Source organism: Acipenser ruthenus, chromosome 24, assembly GCF_902713425.1.
Source record: "Acipenser ruthenus chromosome 24, fAciRut3.2 maternal haplotype, whole genome shotgun sequence".
Classification (NCBI taxonomy): Eukaryota; Metazoa; Chordata; class Actinopteri; order Acipenseriformes; family Acipenseridae; genus Acipenser; species Acipenser ruthenus.
The window spans coordinates 18,988,831-19,008,095 of NC_081212.1; the positions used below are offsets into that span (position 1 = coordinate 18,988,831).

The 19,265-nt window shown below is 38.7% G+C and overlaps 1 protein-coding gene across 9 annotated transcripts in view; it reads left to right on the plus strand.

Annotated features, from left to right (window-relative positions):
• The window catches only part of LOC117429513 (neogenin-like), a 160,238-nt gene that overhangs the window by 95,040 nt on the left and 45,933 nt on the right, over positions 1-19,265 (plus strand). For all 9 annotated transcript variants that reach the window (XM_058998532.1, XM_058998539.1, XM_058998540.1 and 6 more), the window contains exons 6-7: positions 10,167-10,321; positions 13,736-13,856. In XM_058998532.1, coding sequence (XP_058854515.1) covers positions 10,167-10,321; positions 13,736-13,856 — 276 coding nt within the window. The remainder of the gene's footprint in view (positions 1-10,166; positions 10,322-13,735; positions 13,857-19,265) is intronic.

The window sequence follows — 19,265 nt, forward strand, 5'->3', positions numbered from 1 at the left end:
TGCAGGAATTGACTGATTTTTTTAAGACATTTTAATTGGAGGGTTCTGTTTGTTAGTTTAACCCACCAATTGAAAAATGGAAGGGTTTCTCCTTTGTTTGGTAAGAGAACTTGGTGGAGTACAGGGTTTAATTTTGCTCTTTGACTGCAATATGATGACAAGACATACAAATCATTATACTATTCCAAAACCCATATTGATCATAACAGTTCTTTTAAAGCAGTCCTATTGCCAACTTTATGTTTTTCTTTAGTTTAATCACTTTAAAAAGCGCCTCGGTGTATTGATTCCCTTCTGTGAGTTAATGCGCCTTGAGCTTTCCTTCACTTCCTCACCGAAGCATGAGGACACAAGCCAGCAGCATGTCTGCTCAATCTACGGCTCTCCCTGTTTAATATACACTCACCGTAGGGCTGGGACATATCCAGAATAGGCAAGCATGCTTTGAGACGCCTCTTGTATAAACATCTTCAGATAAAATAAATGGCTGCATTGGATACCCCTGTAGTAAGTCAGATTACATCTCCATCTAATTACGGAGGTCAGAGCTTACCAGCTATTGCAAGTTAAGTGTGAAAATCATGGGTCCGTGTACACAGCGTCTCTGCTGAATCCTTTCTTTGCCCTCGATGCATCAAGTTTCCAGAGCAAAGAGAGAATCCTTCTTCAAAGGAAGGTGGTGCTTGTTGCAGCCAGCAGCAGTGACGGCAGCAGCTGCCTCCAATACTCTAATGACTTAATACAAACGAGATCTAATTAATCTCCATGGAAACGGTGCCCCTCGAGTCGTGAAGATGTCACAGGGATGGTTCCAAACATGATTCAGTAAACTGACACGTTTTGCATGGCGATGCATGCTTCCTTTTTGTTGTGTTTTTCTGTGGGTGCTGTGTTCCTGTGACTCCACACGGGAGATGGGTTCTTTTTTGTGTGAGAAACACACTAGGCCTATACATTATCATGGAAGGCCATCTGGGTCAAAAACGCATTATTTAGTACACGTTTCAAATATTTAGTACACATATTGATTTGGACCAATCGGAATACTACCTGTTCTAAATAAATGTAAATGAACTATGCATTTTCTATGTAGTGGCTGGTCATTTTACAGTCATGCAGCGTAATTACAAGAGTAGCCAATCACCTTCAGGATAACATCTTTTTAATTTCAGATATTATTATTTAATTACTTACAGAATAATTTATTACAGAAATTAAACAAAATATTACAGGCAATAAAAATGCAAAACCAACACATATATACAATATATACAAAATAAAAATAAAGGAAAATACACAAAAATGTATATAAATAGGAATTTACAAATAAAGGTTGAATACGTGGGTTTTGAGAAGACGGTGGAATGCAGTAAAAGTCCTGAGGAAATTTGTTAAATCTGTGTAAATGAGAATTGACGGTGTGTGTTTGTGTATTTTATTGGGATGGTGTGAGGTTGCAGGTGCAAGTTTCAGAAAGCTGATTAGAGCACAATGGGAGTGTCTGAGTGGCACGCCCCTGACCCTGCTTCACTAAATTACCAACAGGTTCTGAGCCACCGGAGCAGAGAAACAATTTGTGCTCATCTTGCACAGAGCTTCCATTCTTTCCCACATTCCCAGCCTCCCCCAGCCCACTTTGGTTTGGTTTGTTTCTCTCGCTGTCTCTGGCAGTCACAGAGAGGTTCCTGGCAGCAGTGTTTGGTCATTATCATGGAGAGCTGCTTGCTGCATGTGGGTTTGAGGCAGAGGAGCTAAACGATCTCTGGGGAGAAGAAAACTCATTATCATAAATAAACAAATAACACAAAAGACAAAGCATATTTCTTTTTGTATTGATTTATTTCTGTGAAAAACAGTGGCGCATTGTAAGAATGCTTTGGGAGCAATGGCAGAGGTTCAAGGATGATTCATTCATTTAAAAATATATTGAGACCTTGCCTTAAACGATACCTCATATTGTGATACCTGACCAAAATACTACATAGTTTTATCATCATTTATATATCATGTATCATTATTGTGTGTCTTTAGTATTACACCACTGCAGTAGATGGTAATAATCATTACTAAAGGGGTTCTTTAGTTCACCTAATATTTAATTTTTTGCCTGTTTAATATACTGTTACTATGAGTGTTCTCTACCGTTCTCTATTGTTGGAGGTTACTAGTTATTGAAGCAAAAATTGCAAGTTGGCCAAAAAAGTAAGAAGTTGTTACAACCACACTTCCACAACTTAAAAAGCCGTCAAGCTAGAAATCAGTCAGTTCTGAACAGGACATGTACAAGTCTCTTGAGTTAATTGCATATCAACTCTACACATTTCACAAACAGCCACAGCAACACCCACGAACTTGAACCACGCGGCAGTGAAATCAGGTCTTGTACCACCTGATCAAAAGCTTTCATCAGAAAGCAACTAGGCTTAATTTCAGAATTGCACCCATTGTATTTTTAAAAATCTCCTGGCACAAAAGCCATGCTCTTGCTGCTCCAGGTGCTTCTAGAATCAATTTTACTTTGTGTCGTACAGATATTCACTGGAGTTAACTATAAAAATATTTCCCTGAGAATTGAAAAAGTGAGACCGGAGGTTCTTGCTTCCCATAAAGCTTCTATCCACCTGTGGGGGGTGTCAGAAAGGGAAAACTGCAGTTACTATCTGTTTTATCACAATCGGTTTTTGGTCCCTGTATTAGACAACAAGGTTGTACGTTTTTATCATAAGGTTTACTGTACAAGGGGTTAGAGTGTGTGTGAAGTAGACCAACATTATGAGGCCTGCCTTGTTTTTATGAGGCCTGCTGACTTCCCCCACAGACTGAAATTTATATCCAGAAATCTACCCCTTCAATAAGGTTCTGGTCTTACTCTACCCTCTGGCTAGCATGGAAGAAACCTTGACCAAGACAAACAGGACCCAACGGTAACCTTACAGAGGGGGATGGCGGCTTTTTTTTTTTTCTTTTTCTTTTTTTTTCTTTATGAGCGGAGCCTGTTTGTTCCATGTGTTCCTCGTTTATAAGTAAGGCCTGGGATCTAATAAAAAGCATTGCCTGGCCCTGCTGAAGTATATTACATTTTGATGAGCAGCCTTGTGTTTCAGCTGTTGTGCAGGGGATGGGATTTTAAATCTGAATGGGGAAAGTCAATTAAAAGCCTGTTTTTAATGAAAAAAAAAAAAAACTAAATATGCATTTGGGGATATGGTCATTGTTACTTAAATCTGTTTTGCCCAATTTAGGTGGAGGCTGCGGGTTGCCTGCGTCTTACAATAGGTGTTATTGTTGGTATCAATGTTGCTAAGGGGGTGTAAAGACCATTTGGTAATAATGTAGTTATATATAGTACTGTAAGAATAAAATGGTTCATGCTTCCAGTATTTTAGGTGTGTTTTTTTTAATGTTTTTAAGGATTTACCTTTTCCCCTATATTTATTTATTTATTTATTTATTTATTTATATTTGTTCTTGTTTAGAAACACTAAATATCTAATTGGTTGCGTCTCAGTCTAGTTCTCCTCCAACGATCATAAAATCTAATATTATATATGTTTTTATTGTTTTTACTTTGAAACCATGCTAGTTAGTAGGGATGTTTGACTCCATTTAATTACCTACACTTTAGGATTAAACACATTTAAATATTTTTGTTACTAGTCAAAAAAAACCACAAAAAAAAAAAACACAAGAAGCCCTCCATTAAAGTGCTGGTTCTGTTTTTCGTTGAGGCAATGAAACATTAATGTGAACCAAACTGCTTGCTCACAACATGTGTACATGGAAATGTAATAAATAATACATCCAACTGTCCAAGCACGGCAGCTTGAATCTACTGTATATTTCTAGAAATCTTTGAAAATGGCCTAACATTTAGAAACCACTCTAAACAATTAACACTTGGAAATGTTTAAACATTTAAATTTTAAATTGTACACTACTGCTTAGGGAGAGAGAAAGATAGAAAGTACATTTTCTTGGTTTATGAATAGAAGGTAGGGTTACCATGGGCAGCCAGAATGGCAGTTAGTCTAAAAGGTGATTCCTCAGTGAGACCCCGCTCTAAATTCCCTCAGGGAAGTTGTTGGGAATAGAAATGTTTAGCAAACGTCTGTTCTCCAGAATGGCCCATAGTCTTTTGATACTGTAGTCATGGATACAGAAGAACCTGCCATGCCATCAAGGATTCTGTTTAAGATTTAAATTAATCTGTCGTTTTGAGGGGCGGCCCAAAAGTGTGTGTTACTGTACATATTGAAATTGTTTTTCTCAATCTGTGTATATGTGCTGACATCTCCAAATCTGTGTTTGATACTGATGAGCAATTCAAGACAGATTGATTGAAGACCCCCTCCCATCTCTCTCTCTCTTTGGAGAGTGGTCTTCCCAGGGCAAGGTCAAGCTGCATTTGGGACCTGTCTATAGGAAGGCCAACACTCTTGCTACTTAGGTAAACAGGAATGTGGATGCTAAGACCTTTCATATGTGTACACAAGCTCACTAAAAGGTAAAAAAATTCCTACGTTTAACATGAGGTTCTTTAAAAGCCATTTTTATTCTTTTCTGCTACGTGTGATGGTTGCCTGTGTGCTCCCGAGTTAAACACTTGTGACAATGCTGGGTGTTTGTCAGAATAGCTGCTGGCAAGCCAAGCTGTTTTGTTAGCGCAGCCCAATCTGCATAGCTCAAGCTGTTAAATGAATTTTTCTTGAAGGAGGAGAATTAACTAGCTCATTACAATACCCTACACATGCTGTTGTAAACAGGGATCAATAACTTACATGGGCTTGCGTTAATTTTATTGATACGTTAGTGGTGGTTTGTATTGATTTCTTACTGCAAGTTCGTTTAGAGTAAACCTTCAATGGGGTGCTTTCTAGGGACATATAATTGTTATAGGGTCTAGAAGACCATTTTTATGTTGTGGGTTTGAATTCCCACTTAAAGGATACTTGCTCTGAAAATTGTTTATATTGCATTTGTTTATTGCAGTATATATTTTATATGGCATTTTACAGCAATATATACTACCTTGATACCCGTCTGTTACGTTTCGCCTTCTATGGCCATGTTATCTTAGCTGCCCAGTTTGTTTACATTCTCAAGCAGTTTTACCTGTAGGGACACAAATGGGCATGTTCTTGCTGCTACATGCAGCAGTTGGAGGTTATGCACAATAACTTCTAGCTTTGTTAAAGGCAGCTGAAAAGGGATTTCCTTTTTCAAAGTGCATTATTATACTGATACATTTTTTTTAGGATATACATACTGTACTATATTGAACTGATATTTTCCATGTGGACTATAGTATCTATGAATGGATTCAGGAAACGTTTGGGAATTGCATTATACTATATTTATAAAGTCTTTATTTATACACTGCTAGGTGTCCAATTGCCAACGCAAATATAACAGAATTTCCAGTAGTATTACCACTTGCCGCAGCTCCTTGTTGGAAATAGTGAACGAAGACCCATTTAAATAGTAATTCAATCCTAATTTCTCTGCTGCTTTTGGAAAATTAAGAGCCTGTTTGAGGGAACCATTTGCATATGCTGAAGTGGTTGTTGTTCCACCATTTTAGGTTATACACTGTGCTCTGGGACAGTGATTTTTACCTTGTGGTTTACAGCACTCTGCGATTCCATTGAATTCCACGAGTGCTTTTCAGTTCCGGTCTGGTGGGAAGCTAGCTAAAATGGCTCTGATCAGCAAGCTAGTGACTTAATGGGCTTGTTTTTTTTATCCTTTAAGTAGAGAGTCTTTATGGGCCGTAACTGTCTAGTTAGTAAAACGAAGGCGCCTAATCTTCCATTACAAATCTTCTTGCGCCCGGTAATGGGATCGTTTTCCTTTTTATTTCCCATAGCAATTAGTTCAGCACCCAGCAGTGGCTGGATTTAATCTTCGGACTTTCCCATGAAAGAAACTGGGATTCAGATAAAACTGCTGAGGTTGTTCTCATCAGGAATGACTGTGTCATAGTGCAGGGTCTTTCATATAATAAAGCAGAAGCTTGAGCTACAGCTTTATCTGGGGAGGCACAGCGGTCTAGGTGCTGAAGTAGACTGCTTGAGGAATTTATACTTTGACTGTTCAATATGGCTACAATTTGTCTTCAAACTTTGAACACTCAAGGAAGTATACTTAAAAAAAAAAAAAAAAAAAAAAAAAAAAAAAAATCAGACAATATTGTCTCTTTTTTAAGACAACCTAAATTGCAAGTAAGGCTTAGAATAAAGTTTAAAATGTATTTATTATGTGATAAAAGTGGATGTTTACATAGCAACTGTATTGCATTTTGTTGCATACAGCAAGCACATTTTTTTTTGTCATTTTGAGCTAGGTAATGAGAATTTATTCATAAACAGTTTGAACTATGGTTGGTTTTTAAAATGTGGTCTACATACAATATAATATACAATATACATCTATGTTTTGTGTCTGTATACAAAAAGAAAGACAAATGGAATATGCATTACAACTCAGTACTTCAGTCCTGAAATCTTTCACAGAATACCACTTGACAAAGCCACATCAGTGATTTTATAATTTCATTCACCACACAAATACTATATGTTCTGTATTTTTTTCAATTACTATGCAATAGGTTTCTGGGTTATCTTTTGCTTTAAAGTAATGTCCTCAATTGTTTTTTTTTCTATAACAGCAGTGCTAAGTGGCCTAGTGACTCCAATAAATTAGGACCCATTCACACTTCAGTTTTGAAAATCTATTTCGAGTGGGTTTGCTTAGTTTGAAAGCATTTGTGAATGCTACAGTACAAACAAACCCAGTCCCCAACAGAGTTTGTTTTAATTAGACAGAGACCACCTTATTTAGCACTGAAGATTGATGAGAATTTAAAAAAGAAGCTGTTCTTTTATTTATTTATTGGTAAACTTGGTAAAGACCCTGCCTGTCTATGTAACACAATATATATGATCTGTCTTGTGGAGCCGTCCTATCTTTAAAATCTGTTAAACCCCACCCCCAGCTCAACAGAACATGCTGTTTGCGTTGTGGTACTGTAGACAAAACGTGGTGGTCCAGCCAGCAGAAAAAACAAAATCTGTTCCTTCGCAGATCTTATCTGTCTAAGCTCTGCAGACTGAACTCCACTCTAATAACAAAATAAATCTTGGTACAAAAATCCACAAGCTCCATGCCCCAGCTATTTGAACCAAACCAGCTAAAGCACACCTACTGCCAACTTAACATCTCTTTACAAAACGGCTCCTGTGGGTTCCGGCGCTGGCCACATCTTTCATCACTGGTGCAGATTAACGCTATTAAGATACCACACTCAAATCCATTATATATCGTATATAGTGGTAGGGATTTCTCCTCTTTCCTTTGCGTGTGACCTGAGAATTGGAGGGAACATTCCCTTGATCCGGTCCACACAGCTATGTTTGTTATCCCCCCCTTCATACAGTGTGTTGCACTGTAGGGTTTTACCTGTATCTACAGAACAGCGTATGCCATTGTGAAACTAAGTGAAGACATTTTGTAGTTTGAGAGAGTATCAGAATCTGGGAGTGTAAGGAGTACCTGTCCAATGTTTTATTGAAACTTAGAGAAGACATTATTTACCCACTATTTAATGAGGGATCTAGGTATTTATGGAGTCGCTTGTCCATACATTTGTTGCACTAACATTGTTACGTACATGTTGTGAAGTTATTATTGAATGTTGTCATACAGCTACATCAGCACCCATGTTGATAACTATAGCAATGAAACAATGCCAGAATGGTTAGATCTACTGTAACATTTTTTAAAGATTTATTTTTTCCCCCCAAAAAAACAACCTCTCTAATCCTTCTTTGCTGACTCCCAACTTCGTAGTGTAGATATCTAAACGTGGAGTGATTGTACAGCTCAGTTGTGACAGCCTCAATTTGTAGCCTTAGGAGGTCAAACTTGCACCGATAAAGGCATTCGCTGAAGAGTACTTAATCTACCTTCTGATCTCTTTACCTCAGAATTTAGAATTTAGGCCGCACTCCTAAAAAAGTGCGGCCTATTTACAGAGAGCTGTACACTTTTTGAATGTGCATCATAGGCAAACCTATTCTTTGGATCTGGTTGCATGCAGTGAGGAGGCGGGTCGCCTCTGTCAGCCAGGGGGAACGATCCAGAAGAAAGTGAGGAGGCGTCTGTTCCTCGTTGTGGTTTGAGGGACGGTTTTGTAGCACTCCGCTGGGCCCTGGGTCTGTGAGAGGGTCGTAAAGCTTCCAGGGAATTGGCCTGGTGAGGTAACTGGTGTGGAATTCACACTGGTTGCTGGCACTTTGAATGGAAAAATGTTTAACATCCTAAATGAATGGCTTCTTATTTTGTGGATTTTTAAAACAATTTTATTGGGGTTTATAAGAAAGGCCAATGAAAGTAAGCTGTTATCATAAAAATAACAGCACTGTACTTGGGTCTCCCCTGGGGTAGAGTGGTGAGGCTGAGCCCTTGTTTCACAATTCACTGCATTTTATTTGTTTCATTCAGGGACTGCTGTGCTGTAAATGCAGCCTCCCCTGGTATGTTTCTCTGTGGTTCTGTGGTAGGATCCAGTTTCACAAAGTATACTAAAAAAGGCCGCCAAGAAGTGACGGCCAAAAATATGTACTATGGAAGTTTTCACCTTTAATGGAACGAGGGTATATTTGTAGCGCCATCTTTTAGCAACATCAGTCTTCAGGATGTTGTTTAGTGTTATCAGATGGGAGAAATGTATTTTAAAAGAGAGAGATTGTTTAATTGGAGCTCACAATAAAAAACAGATGCAAAGTGTAGAAAAAAAGGACCTAAGGGAACTAAGGGAAGCAGCAGCTGTGACAATGCCACTGTAGAACAGTATGTGCTGGTTCACCAGCACTGGTATTCGACCCCCTCCTTGATTGAACACTTCTTTGCAGTGACCCTCTCCCCAGGTAGGGTTAGTATAGAGACAGTCTCCGTGCTAGCTGCCGAGATCCTGCAGTAAGATCACTGGCTGCAGTACAGGGGGCTTCAAGACATGGCAAGGTTTTAGTGGTATTTTTAGCTTTTGGACTCTCTGCTTTTGTCAAATCGATTCCAAATGTTTTAAGCACATTTGGTGTTAATGGTGCGTGTCTGCACACAGAGCATAGCAAATGAGCACTTTCACAGGCGATAATCATCTGCACGGAATTCAGTGACATCATCACTTTCCGTACACTTCTAACCCACCACCGCTGCAGAGTGAACTCAACTTGGTAGTACTTTAATGTATACTTGTGTTAAGGCTGTATGGGATGTGAAACGTCTGGTCGGCTGACATGTGGAGGGACTGGAAACCTATTTTCACGATGGTGGTGGTGGTGGTGGTGGTGGTGGTGGTGGTGGTGGGGGGAGGGGGGGGGGGGCTTTTATTTGGCTGAAGGTTACAATGAAAACTGAGTTTTGTTTTTAAAAAATACCAAGCATGAAAGGGGGGCTGAATTCCACCTTATAATTACCAGGAAAATTTGGTTTTAGCCAAATAGTCACGTTTTAAACAAGACTTTAATACAGACAAATACCAAACGAAATTGGTATGAGACGCAGACATCGTGTTAAATTACAAAAACAAAGTGTTCGGAAGTGTCAAATCCCTCACATCTTCTGTTTAGATATTTTAGTAAAACACTCGAACGGTCAGTTTAGAAATACTAAAAGGACATGTTTGTCATTGAATTTACTAAGTTTCCTTTTAGTTTTTCAAAATCGTTTGGTCTCTGCTACCACAGGAAATGGTCTCAGGGATGTTAAGCATTGTTCCTACAATCAAACATGAATTTGCTTACACTACAGCATGTGTTTGGAATAACCTGTCACCTGTCACTTTTAACAAGCTGAGTCCACCCGGACAAATGAGCTACTTGAGTCTGTTGGAATCATTGGTGTTAAAAACGAACAAAGTATAACCTCAAGTGGATGTGAATTTGTGTTGATCTTCAGAATACTGTACGGCATGCTTGGTTAAGTTGCAGGTTAAACAAGTCGTTCTAATGGATTGTGGCTTTGCTTGTGATCGTTACTGTATAAGTGATGTATGCTGTCACTGTAGATGCTGAATGCTTGCTTGTGCCAGGTCAATGGCACAGACCTGGGTAAACGTAATGGTAAACCATGCAGAGGTCTGACGCAGTGTCTCCTGTGTGTTTCAGCTCCTCCACAGTTCCTGAAGAGGCCGAGTAACATCTACGCCTACGAGTCCATGGACATCGTGTTCGAGTGTGAGGTGACTGGCACGCCTGCTCCCACCGTCAAGTGGGTCAAAAACGGGGACGCGGTCATTCCCAGCGACTACTTCAAAATCATCGTAAGTGAAAAGAGCATAACGTTGGTCTTGGCCTTAGCTTAAAATGCTTATTCTGAAAAGTTTTACCTTGAGACTCAAGAGCGTGCTTGTGGAGACAGACTGTTGGGGAGGAAAGAGAATTCAGTCCAACCTTTAGTGCCCATGTTTTTATATGAAGTAACTAGACACCATTTGGCGGGCAATGCATAATGTATTGCATATGTATGTGCTGGCTTTTGAGGCAGCACATACATATGCAATACATTATGCATACCATTAATCCTGCTTGTGTTTTCTCCAGGACTGCAGTTATCTGCATTTTAACATTACTACAGCGCATACTGTAAAAATACATTGCATTACAGGGGTTTAAGACCAAATGGATGAAAAGACATTGCTCTGAATTAAAGCAAAAGCATAGCAGTTTAAATAATGCCTATAGCGCCAATATACTATTAAATCCAGCCCGTGCTTGCAGTGTACATTAAATCATTATGTATTTATTTATTAATCCACTTTACAAAATTGGGCCTGAAGTATTTTCATTTTAACCTTTGCACAATAATGCAGAACTGTTGAACTTTTCTGTAAGCATCTGCTTTTGAATTCTTATAAAAAGAGGTTTGGTTACTATCTTGGTTTGGTTTGGTTACCTGATGAGGCCAAGTTCAAATCCAGTCATGGCTCTTAAAAACACATTAAGTCCCACGTTCAAGAGTGTTCTAGTTACTGTGCTTGGGCCTGGACATTATTGAACAGGACCTTTACTTGGGACCAGAATTGAGCTCATCTCTATCTGTGAATCCCACATGGTCAAATACTGGTGCCAGTCATGTCAGAAAACACGTGTTCACTGTGGGCCAGGCTGAAGCCACCAAACTAATTTTCATTTGTCACTTATTTCAGCCCAGGCCTCAGAGGTGAAAGGCCATTAAATTGGTCTGCTTTGTTACCTAAGCCCCCAAGCAGTTATATGTGGGGACCCAATACTGTACTCTTCAGACAGGCTTTATAAAACTATAGTCTTCTGTCCTGAAGGCAAGTGTGATACCTCATGCTGCAGAAGTGTAAGCCTCCTAAGTGAAACGTATTCATGTGTATTGTATGTGTAACAAATTGGACCGACCTAATGTGCCTTCTGAGGGGTGGTTGACTAATTGGCTTGTTTTCCTGTCTGATCTTTCCTGCGTTCAGGCGCTTTACCACATTCATAATGCTTCCTGTTGATGATCCTTCAAACTAATAATTGAGCCCGTCAGTCACTCTCACTTTTTCATATAATCTTAACCCTATAATGCCTGGAAGTGAAATGGGGAGGATTTGATTTAAAGAGTGGCTTTTGTGGTGGGGATCAGAACCAAACAACACTTTAGTTTAACCAAGCTGAGTATTTATCTTCCCCCACAGGGGACTGGTATCCCCAGAGAATGGGATGTACAATACAGTACAGTAGTGATCTCATCACTGCGTTGTCCATCACCACCGACTACATCTTCACAAAACAACCTGAAATTTGGTTGCCAGATAGAACCTAGGTCCAGAACAAGTTTCAAAGTGGGTCAGATCTGTTACTGCCGATGATGTAAGCACAGTACCGTTAGTACATGTTCATAGAATGACATGAAACTCAATATTGAGTATAACTAAAAACCCTTTTGAAAAGCAGTTGAATTGCAGAGGTGTTAAGTGATTGTTTTCTGGTCAGTAAATCTATCCCAAATTGGCTATCATTTAGCTCCATCTCTTAACAGCTTATACAATTGTGATGAAACTTGATAAGGACGTTATTGAGAGTTTAAGAATCTAGATATATAAGGAGGCCTATGTATGCAAGGAAGCCTTGGCATGAAAGGCGCTATACAAAATAAATTTGATTGATTGAATGTCGCTCTTATTTTTACATACCTCTTGTAGAACCTCTTGTTCTTGAGGTTATTAGGATTTAATTCACTGGCATATTGTCACCATAACATGTATTATGTATGTAGTAATGGTTATATTCCTAAATTTGATCAAGATTCACACATCTTGTCGTGGATGTGGTTCTCGTTGACCTGCTTTTTTACGGTACAAACAACTGTAATGCTGTGTTTTTAGCCTTAGAGGTAGAGATGCCTGTTAACAAACATTGTATTTATTTTCTATTGTTTTTACCTCAATAGAACTCATTCTTTTTCCAAGGCTCATTCCAGGCTACTGCACCTCTGTGACTGAAGAAAATCAGTTTTATCTTTTTTAAACACAATGATGAATTTGAATGTCAAACCTCAGGGCATAGCCACAGCTACAGCTGAGGAGGTATCAGTAACTGTCGTTTTAATTTGGAGAGACTATCTTGTTTTGCCAGGGGATAACAAAAAGCAACCCACACATGAAAATTTCCTTCAGCAGGGCAATTGAGAATTTATATCCCAATATGATATTACTCATTGTTTTTTGGTTAACCTTTCAAATAAAAAAAACGACTTCTGCAGATAATACAATACAGCATTGGAACTAAATATTCATTTGAAATCCTCAAAGTGGATCTGAAGTCTTGTATTCTCATTTTGGTTTGCATTGTCACCTTTTATGTTTGTCATCACATGCTGGTGCATGACATGCAAAGTACCTCTGTGGCCTCATTATACAGTAGCTCTGAGAGTCCAAGTATCTGAGTTTCAACCAAGTCCCCCTGACACACCTAGTGGGTTTAGGAAATCTATCCATAAAGAAAATACCATACTGTGAAATACCACAACTGTGCTATTTCTTACACCCATTATAAATCATAAAGCTGAAGCACTACATACAAGTATAAGACATTAAGTAGCCCACACATGGAGTTTTTTTTGTTTGTTTTAAATGAAAACACGATTTATAATAAGTTAGAGTTCAGCTGCACCCGTCTCTTATGTTTTTATAGGAGTGTTTTCTCATTTCCCACAGCATTGCTTTTTGGTCCCATTGCTCACCCAATGTGCTCATGAAGGCAATCTTATCCCATCAAAGACAGGGTCATCTGTACATATTGACTTATACTAGGGGCAGTGTGACAGGTAGACAAGTTAATGGTTACACACTGGTGTACCAGAGGCTAGACTTGTTTGAAAAGGCCCTAGGATGTGATGACTGAAACAGAAAATGATTAAAAATGAGTCTAGCATGTTGCTTTTTAAGTTCTCTAATAGTATTTGTGGTGTTCTCCACTACATTTTATCTGTAAAAATATGTAGGTACAGTAGGGGAGTCATTTTTTTAAGGACTAGGCTTTGCATTTTTTTTAAAGGTTAAACCTACCCAACAGTTTTTTTTTTTTTTGTTTTTTTTTTTATGATGAATGGAGATACCAAAAAGAAATGGCTGGAAGATAATGCCAAAATATTTTTTCTTTTTTTTTAAATCTCAATCGAAAAGGTCCTCGGTAACTGTGTGTTTGTTTTCCTGTCTCAACAGAAAGAACATAACCTGCAGGTTTTAGGGCTGGTGAAGTCGGATGAAGGGTTCTACCAGTGCGTGGCTGAAAATGACGTGGGGAATATACAGGCCAGCGCTCAGCTTATCATACTGGAACATGGTGAGTAATCACAGCCCAACTACCAGCTACAAACCAAACTCTTTGTGTTTGACTTCCTTCCACAGGGGGCGCTGTGGGCAGTATCAAGACCGTTCCAGTTTTTACATTAGGTACATGGACATAGCTGCTTGTACTGGAGTAGAGAGGGAATGTTGGAGCTAGGCGTCAAGGCATGACACACAACATTAGAGGCCAAAGTGTAAGCACTGAGGTATTCAAACACAATATTAATGAATATGAAGGGGACTTCCATGGCGGGTATCTATAGTAGTGTTGTATAAGTTATGGCTTTTCGACAAACTGTGTCACTGACAGTGCTAATATTGGAGATCTCTCATGAAACTGTATGTATACTTGGCCCTATCTGATGATATGCCTTTCTATACTGACGATGTAGGTCACGCTAATCTACTTTTTTTTTTTTTTATAGTGACAGCTCTTGTTTGGTATTTACATCAGTGGCAGGGATTTATTCGTTTATTTATTTAAAGGTCAGATTGAAGAATGTGAAGTGAAATCTCTCTCAGTTCTGTCGTGACAGTGAGAAACAGCAGATAAAGGTGGCGTCCTGCCAGGCCAAATACAAAATAATCCTTGTTTCAAATGTCAAGTTTAATGTGTTGATCCTCAAGTTTCTTGAATGCCGCAAGACATTTTTTACATTTTACTTCATCCTGGGAATATCAATGTCAAAAAGCCTGTACATTTAATAACAAACACGTCTGGAAACATTAATACCAAATCCGTTTGATCAAGTTAAACAGGTGATAATGAACTATTACTCATACAAAATCAAGATCCCTGTTTCTGATTGTCAAATGTCTTTAAACACACATTTGCTGATGAGAAGTACAGTTTCATAACCAATGGTAATAAGATATTATATTACACTATTCAGAATGGTGCAGTCATAATGGACCATATATTGGCAAATGCCTTTGTACACTAAATTTGTTCAAACCCAAGTTAAAAAATAATGAAATCCACCCTAGTATCTGTTTCGTTAATAAAATTTAAAATCAGCAATGTGGCTTTCTCAGCCTTTTAAAAATCAGTTCTGAACCACACTGTACCCTGCGACAAAAACTTAAAAAAATCACAACACAAATAAGAACTGGGCTTCCATTGTAGGGTGACAGTCTCAGAAAGAGATGTCAGTGATTCAGAATGGTGCCTGAACTTATCCCTCACCCCATAGGAGAAAGGATGGTCCCTTAAGGGAAAGCTAAGCCATTCTCTTAGGACAAACACTTCACAGCCTAATTTAGTTTCAAACCATTTATTAAGAAAATGCTATCACTGCCTACCTCAAAATTGAAGAGATACACCAGTCTGAGGCTGCATTTACATTACATTCTCAGCGAAGATGACCAAATGGCTGTGATAGTTTCTGACGTTCCCAATAAATACCAAAGAGATTATAGAACACATATTTCTAGGTAATGTTTCCTTCTGATTTTTCCCTTGCAGTTTCCACGCTTGGTTTCTATTCAGTGTCTTAGTGGTTGTTTGATCTGTTTGTAGCACCTTGAGGCCTGATTCACACACCTCTATACAAGTCCAATAAAACGATCACAAGAGGATGTGATAGGGAATGTTTTTCCAAAAGTCATTACGGGTTTCTCTGATGGATACGATCCTTTGCAATTCAGAAACCTTGTGTACTTGTGCCGATCCAGAGATGATCATTTCGTGTAGTTTTTTTTTTTCCTTTGTGAAGGTTTTTTTTTTTCCCTTTGTGATAGCCATAGATTAACGCATGGGGATGCGTTGCTGTTCTATTCCCAGGGAGCTTCTCTTCCATCTGTTAGGGATACGATTGAGGACCTTCATTCAGTCAATTTAAAGAAGTAGCTTCTGTTTGCAATATAAAACGAAATACTGTAAATATTAATACATTGTGTATGGTTATCTGCATACAGCTGTATAATTAATGAACAGAAATAAGGATCATGCTTGTTTTTCTGTGTAATCAAACATTGCATGTATATCTGTTACAAATACTTACTCGATATTCTGTATGAAAGCAGTGGCATTTTATTCATTTATATCAGTTATTTAAGTTTTTAAAAGTTTTTTAAGCTTTATCTTCATCAAGTTTCATCACAATGTGAAGAACTTAATACATTGTTTATTGCAGGCTTTAATGAAGTGACTCTTGTATTTTGACTGAATTTGATCAAACCTTTTTACACAAAGTTTTTCTCTATGATATCCTTGACAAATGCATTGTTCAAGTTTGTCCTAAAGGTGCTCAATTGGATTGAGATCCATTAAGTCTGTTACACTCCTCAACCCAATCACACACAACTCTGGCATGATGGATGGTTGCATTATCGTCTTAAAAGTAGCCGCAAAATTGCTGAGTGGTCTTGCTCTGTAACAATGCCTAAATAAACTACGGCTTTGTTCTGATCATCCAGAGTAATAAAGGGAGTGCAGGGTATACCAGGGGGAGATTCCCAACCAATGCCAACTCCAATCTGGTACACAGTTCGCAATATAATTACAGGCAGCGTAAAGAACCGCTTAGAGTTTCAATGAATCTTGGTTTGGACAATCTTGTATTTTACTCATTTCTAGAGTTTAAAATTAAACCGCAAGTCAAAATGCAGGTTGGTATTGAGGTACCTGTCTGGATTATATTTGTACATGTACACAGAGTGGATATACAGTAGATCACGGTGATCTGCCGCACTCATTTTGTAAAGACATTTATGTATTTATTTAGTGCTCCACTCTTGAAGCTCTGGTCATTGTGTGTTCTGTTTTATTAAAAGCGAATCAATGAAAGTACCTCCCACATTTCAGTAGTTATCTTCGCAGTACAGTGTCATTACATAAAGCGTACACTGTTTTTAATGCAGAAGGCTGAGCAGCATGAGCAGCTGGTAATTTGAACTCGACAGAAGTGATTCCTTAACGACAACAAAGCCAGACCTGAAAGTTTTTCTCACTGCTTTTGATTTTTTTTTTCTCTCTCAAAGGACCCGGTTTCAACACTTACTTAAATATATTCTATCACAGTTAGGTGGAGATGACAAGATTACCGTAAATTGACTATATTTTGGCATCAGCGTTGTGGCTTGAGAAAGACAGCAGGCTTGACCTACTTCCATTAGTACTTCAAATCAAATGTCTTTTCTTCCTCAAGCATCTTATTTGTTTTGTTCATGCCTTGAATTAAATTGGCCAATTTTTATAAAGAAAACATACTTGTGACAGACCGTACATTTTTAAGAGGACTTCATGCTGACTGTATAAACAATTAACTGTATAAACAATTTGTTTATAGACCTTTCTGGTGTTTATTGAAATAACTGTAGTGCACGTAGTGTATGCAAAAATACTGGAAGTGCGGGTAATTGTTATACTAACCAGTATAAGATGTCCTGTATCTATTACTGTGCATGATAAGAGTTTTGGTCCTTTTAGTCCTGAGTTTAACTTCATCCGAATCAGTCATTCTACCCGGCAACAGGCTGCTGTTGCTATGCTGTTAATGGAGTCTTTATGACGTCTGTTTATCCAGACTGTAATGTATCATTTTATTGCAGGATAACATGATTCTTAACCCAGTGAATTAAAGGGCAGATGCTTGGCATAAAATGTATGTTTTAAATAATGGATTCTCAATATATGACTTGCCTGAGGTATGCATTTACAGAGTATTAGTCTTGTTTTGTATCTGTTATTTACATACCATTTGAAATATTTCCAGGGGTGCCCGTCAGTGACAGAAATACTGCTTGGTGTTCCTTACGGCACAGGGCAGGCCCCTGGTATATCTCAGACACACTGTACAACTGTGAGCGTACATTTGTGCTGTTCGCACAAGTACAGAAAATCAAATCCAGCTAGAACTACCTCGGTCAAGTGGATTTCCTGTATATATGTGGATGTGACAAGTGTGTAGAAAGAATCTATTTAAAACAGACTGAACAGACTGGGGCCCAGTTTGAACATCTTTCCACCCAGTAAACATTGTGCTTGGAGGTGTTCAGATGAAGCCAGTTAATTTCTAACAAACCAATTCAATTTGATTATGGGTCATGCGTCCGTGTTGGAGTCTTTATCCCTCCTGTCGGAGAGCCGGGCTGTGCCATCTGGCTCCTCTCCCCTCCGATCGCCGCCACCTGTCTGATTGGGCCTTCTGAAGGGCAGAGCCGAGCCTGGGGGCTGGAACCCTGCAGATAGACCCGGTCTTGTGCGGCTGGCCCTGCCAGCGTGCCACGCCCATACCTCGTTGCCAAGGCCGGGATCCAGCTTCCATCAACCAACGTATCACTCCCTCCCCACTGTCATGCCTAGAGCTCTCCACTTTGCTCTGTTTCTCCCAGGCCTGTCCTGCTGGGGGCAAATTAGCATTCTTGGAATTGATCTGTGGATTTAAGGAACCAGCAAGCAATCTGTGCCTTAAAAAAAACAATGGAAGAGCTTGGGTGTAGCAGTGGAAATGTCCTTGCTTCAGGACACTGCTCTCTACGTGGTTCACATCCAGCAAGAGTAATTGCATTTCATTTCTTGAAGTAATGGTTTTAATCTCCAACATAATACCTATGGGGGTATATTCTCAATCCTTTTTATTTAAAGTGTTCATTATCATGTTTTTTTATATTATGTTCTTGTACTTTCTCATTAAGTGTCTGGGGGTTGATAAGCGTGCAACTCTGTTTCTGTATTTAGGCATTATCACGCTTTTTGCAGAATGGAAAAACAAGAAAGTTACCAGAAATAAAGAACCCACACATTGAAATGTATGGGCTTCTAAATAGGCTTAAGTTGTTTTTTTTTTTTTTTTACTTGAAGTTTTGTAATTGGTATTTTGTTTTCCTTTCAGAAAATGTTTTGCTTTTAGAGTGTTGCGTGAAAGGATTAACAGCTTCTGTTTTCATATAGATGCAAACTTTCTGGTATTTAAATTTTCTAAGGCTTGATAGAAAGAAAGAAAGACATGTTTGAATGAACAGATTTACTTGGAAGATGTTGATGGAATAAGAGTTTCTGGTTTGTTTAAACATGCAGTGTACCAAAAGAATGTCCTAATTACCCGTGCTTAACAGTACGGTTATAACTCACGATACATGCAGGGAACTCAGTGGTATATACTGTATGCTGTCATTTTTGGAGTTTGATGTCAAATTGTTTTGTGAATTACAGGAGCACAAAAGCCACTTTCTAGAAAAAAGCATGATTGTGGAATTTCTTGCGCAGTTGAAGCTATCAAGGTGTCGAATGTGACAGATTCTGACACCAGTGAAAAATACTGCTCGATTACAGTGGCAGTTTGTGATTTACATAAAAACACAACTGACAGATTGCAGCGGGTAGTTCTGTTCAAAAGAAGAAAGCTCTTTAATCCTGCAAGCACAAATAATACATCTCGGAAGCTCTTTGCTCTTGATTGTC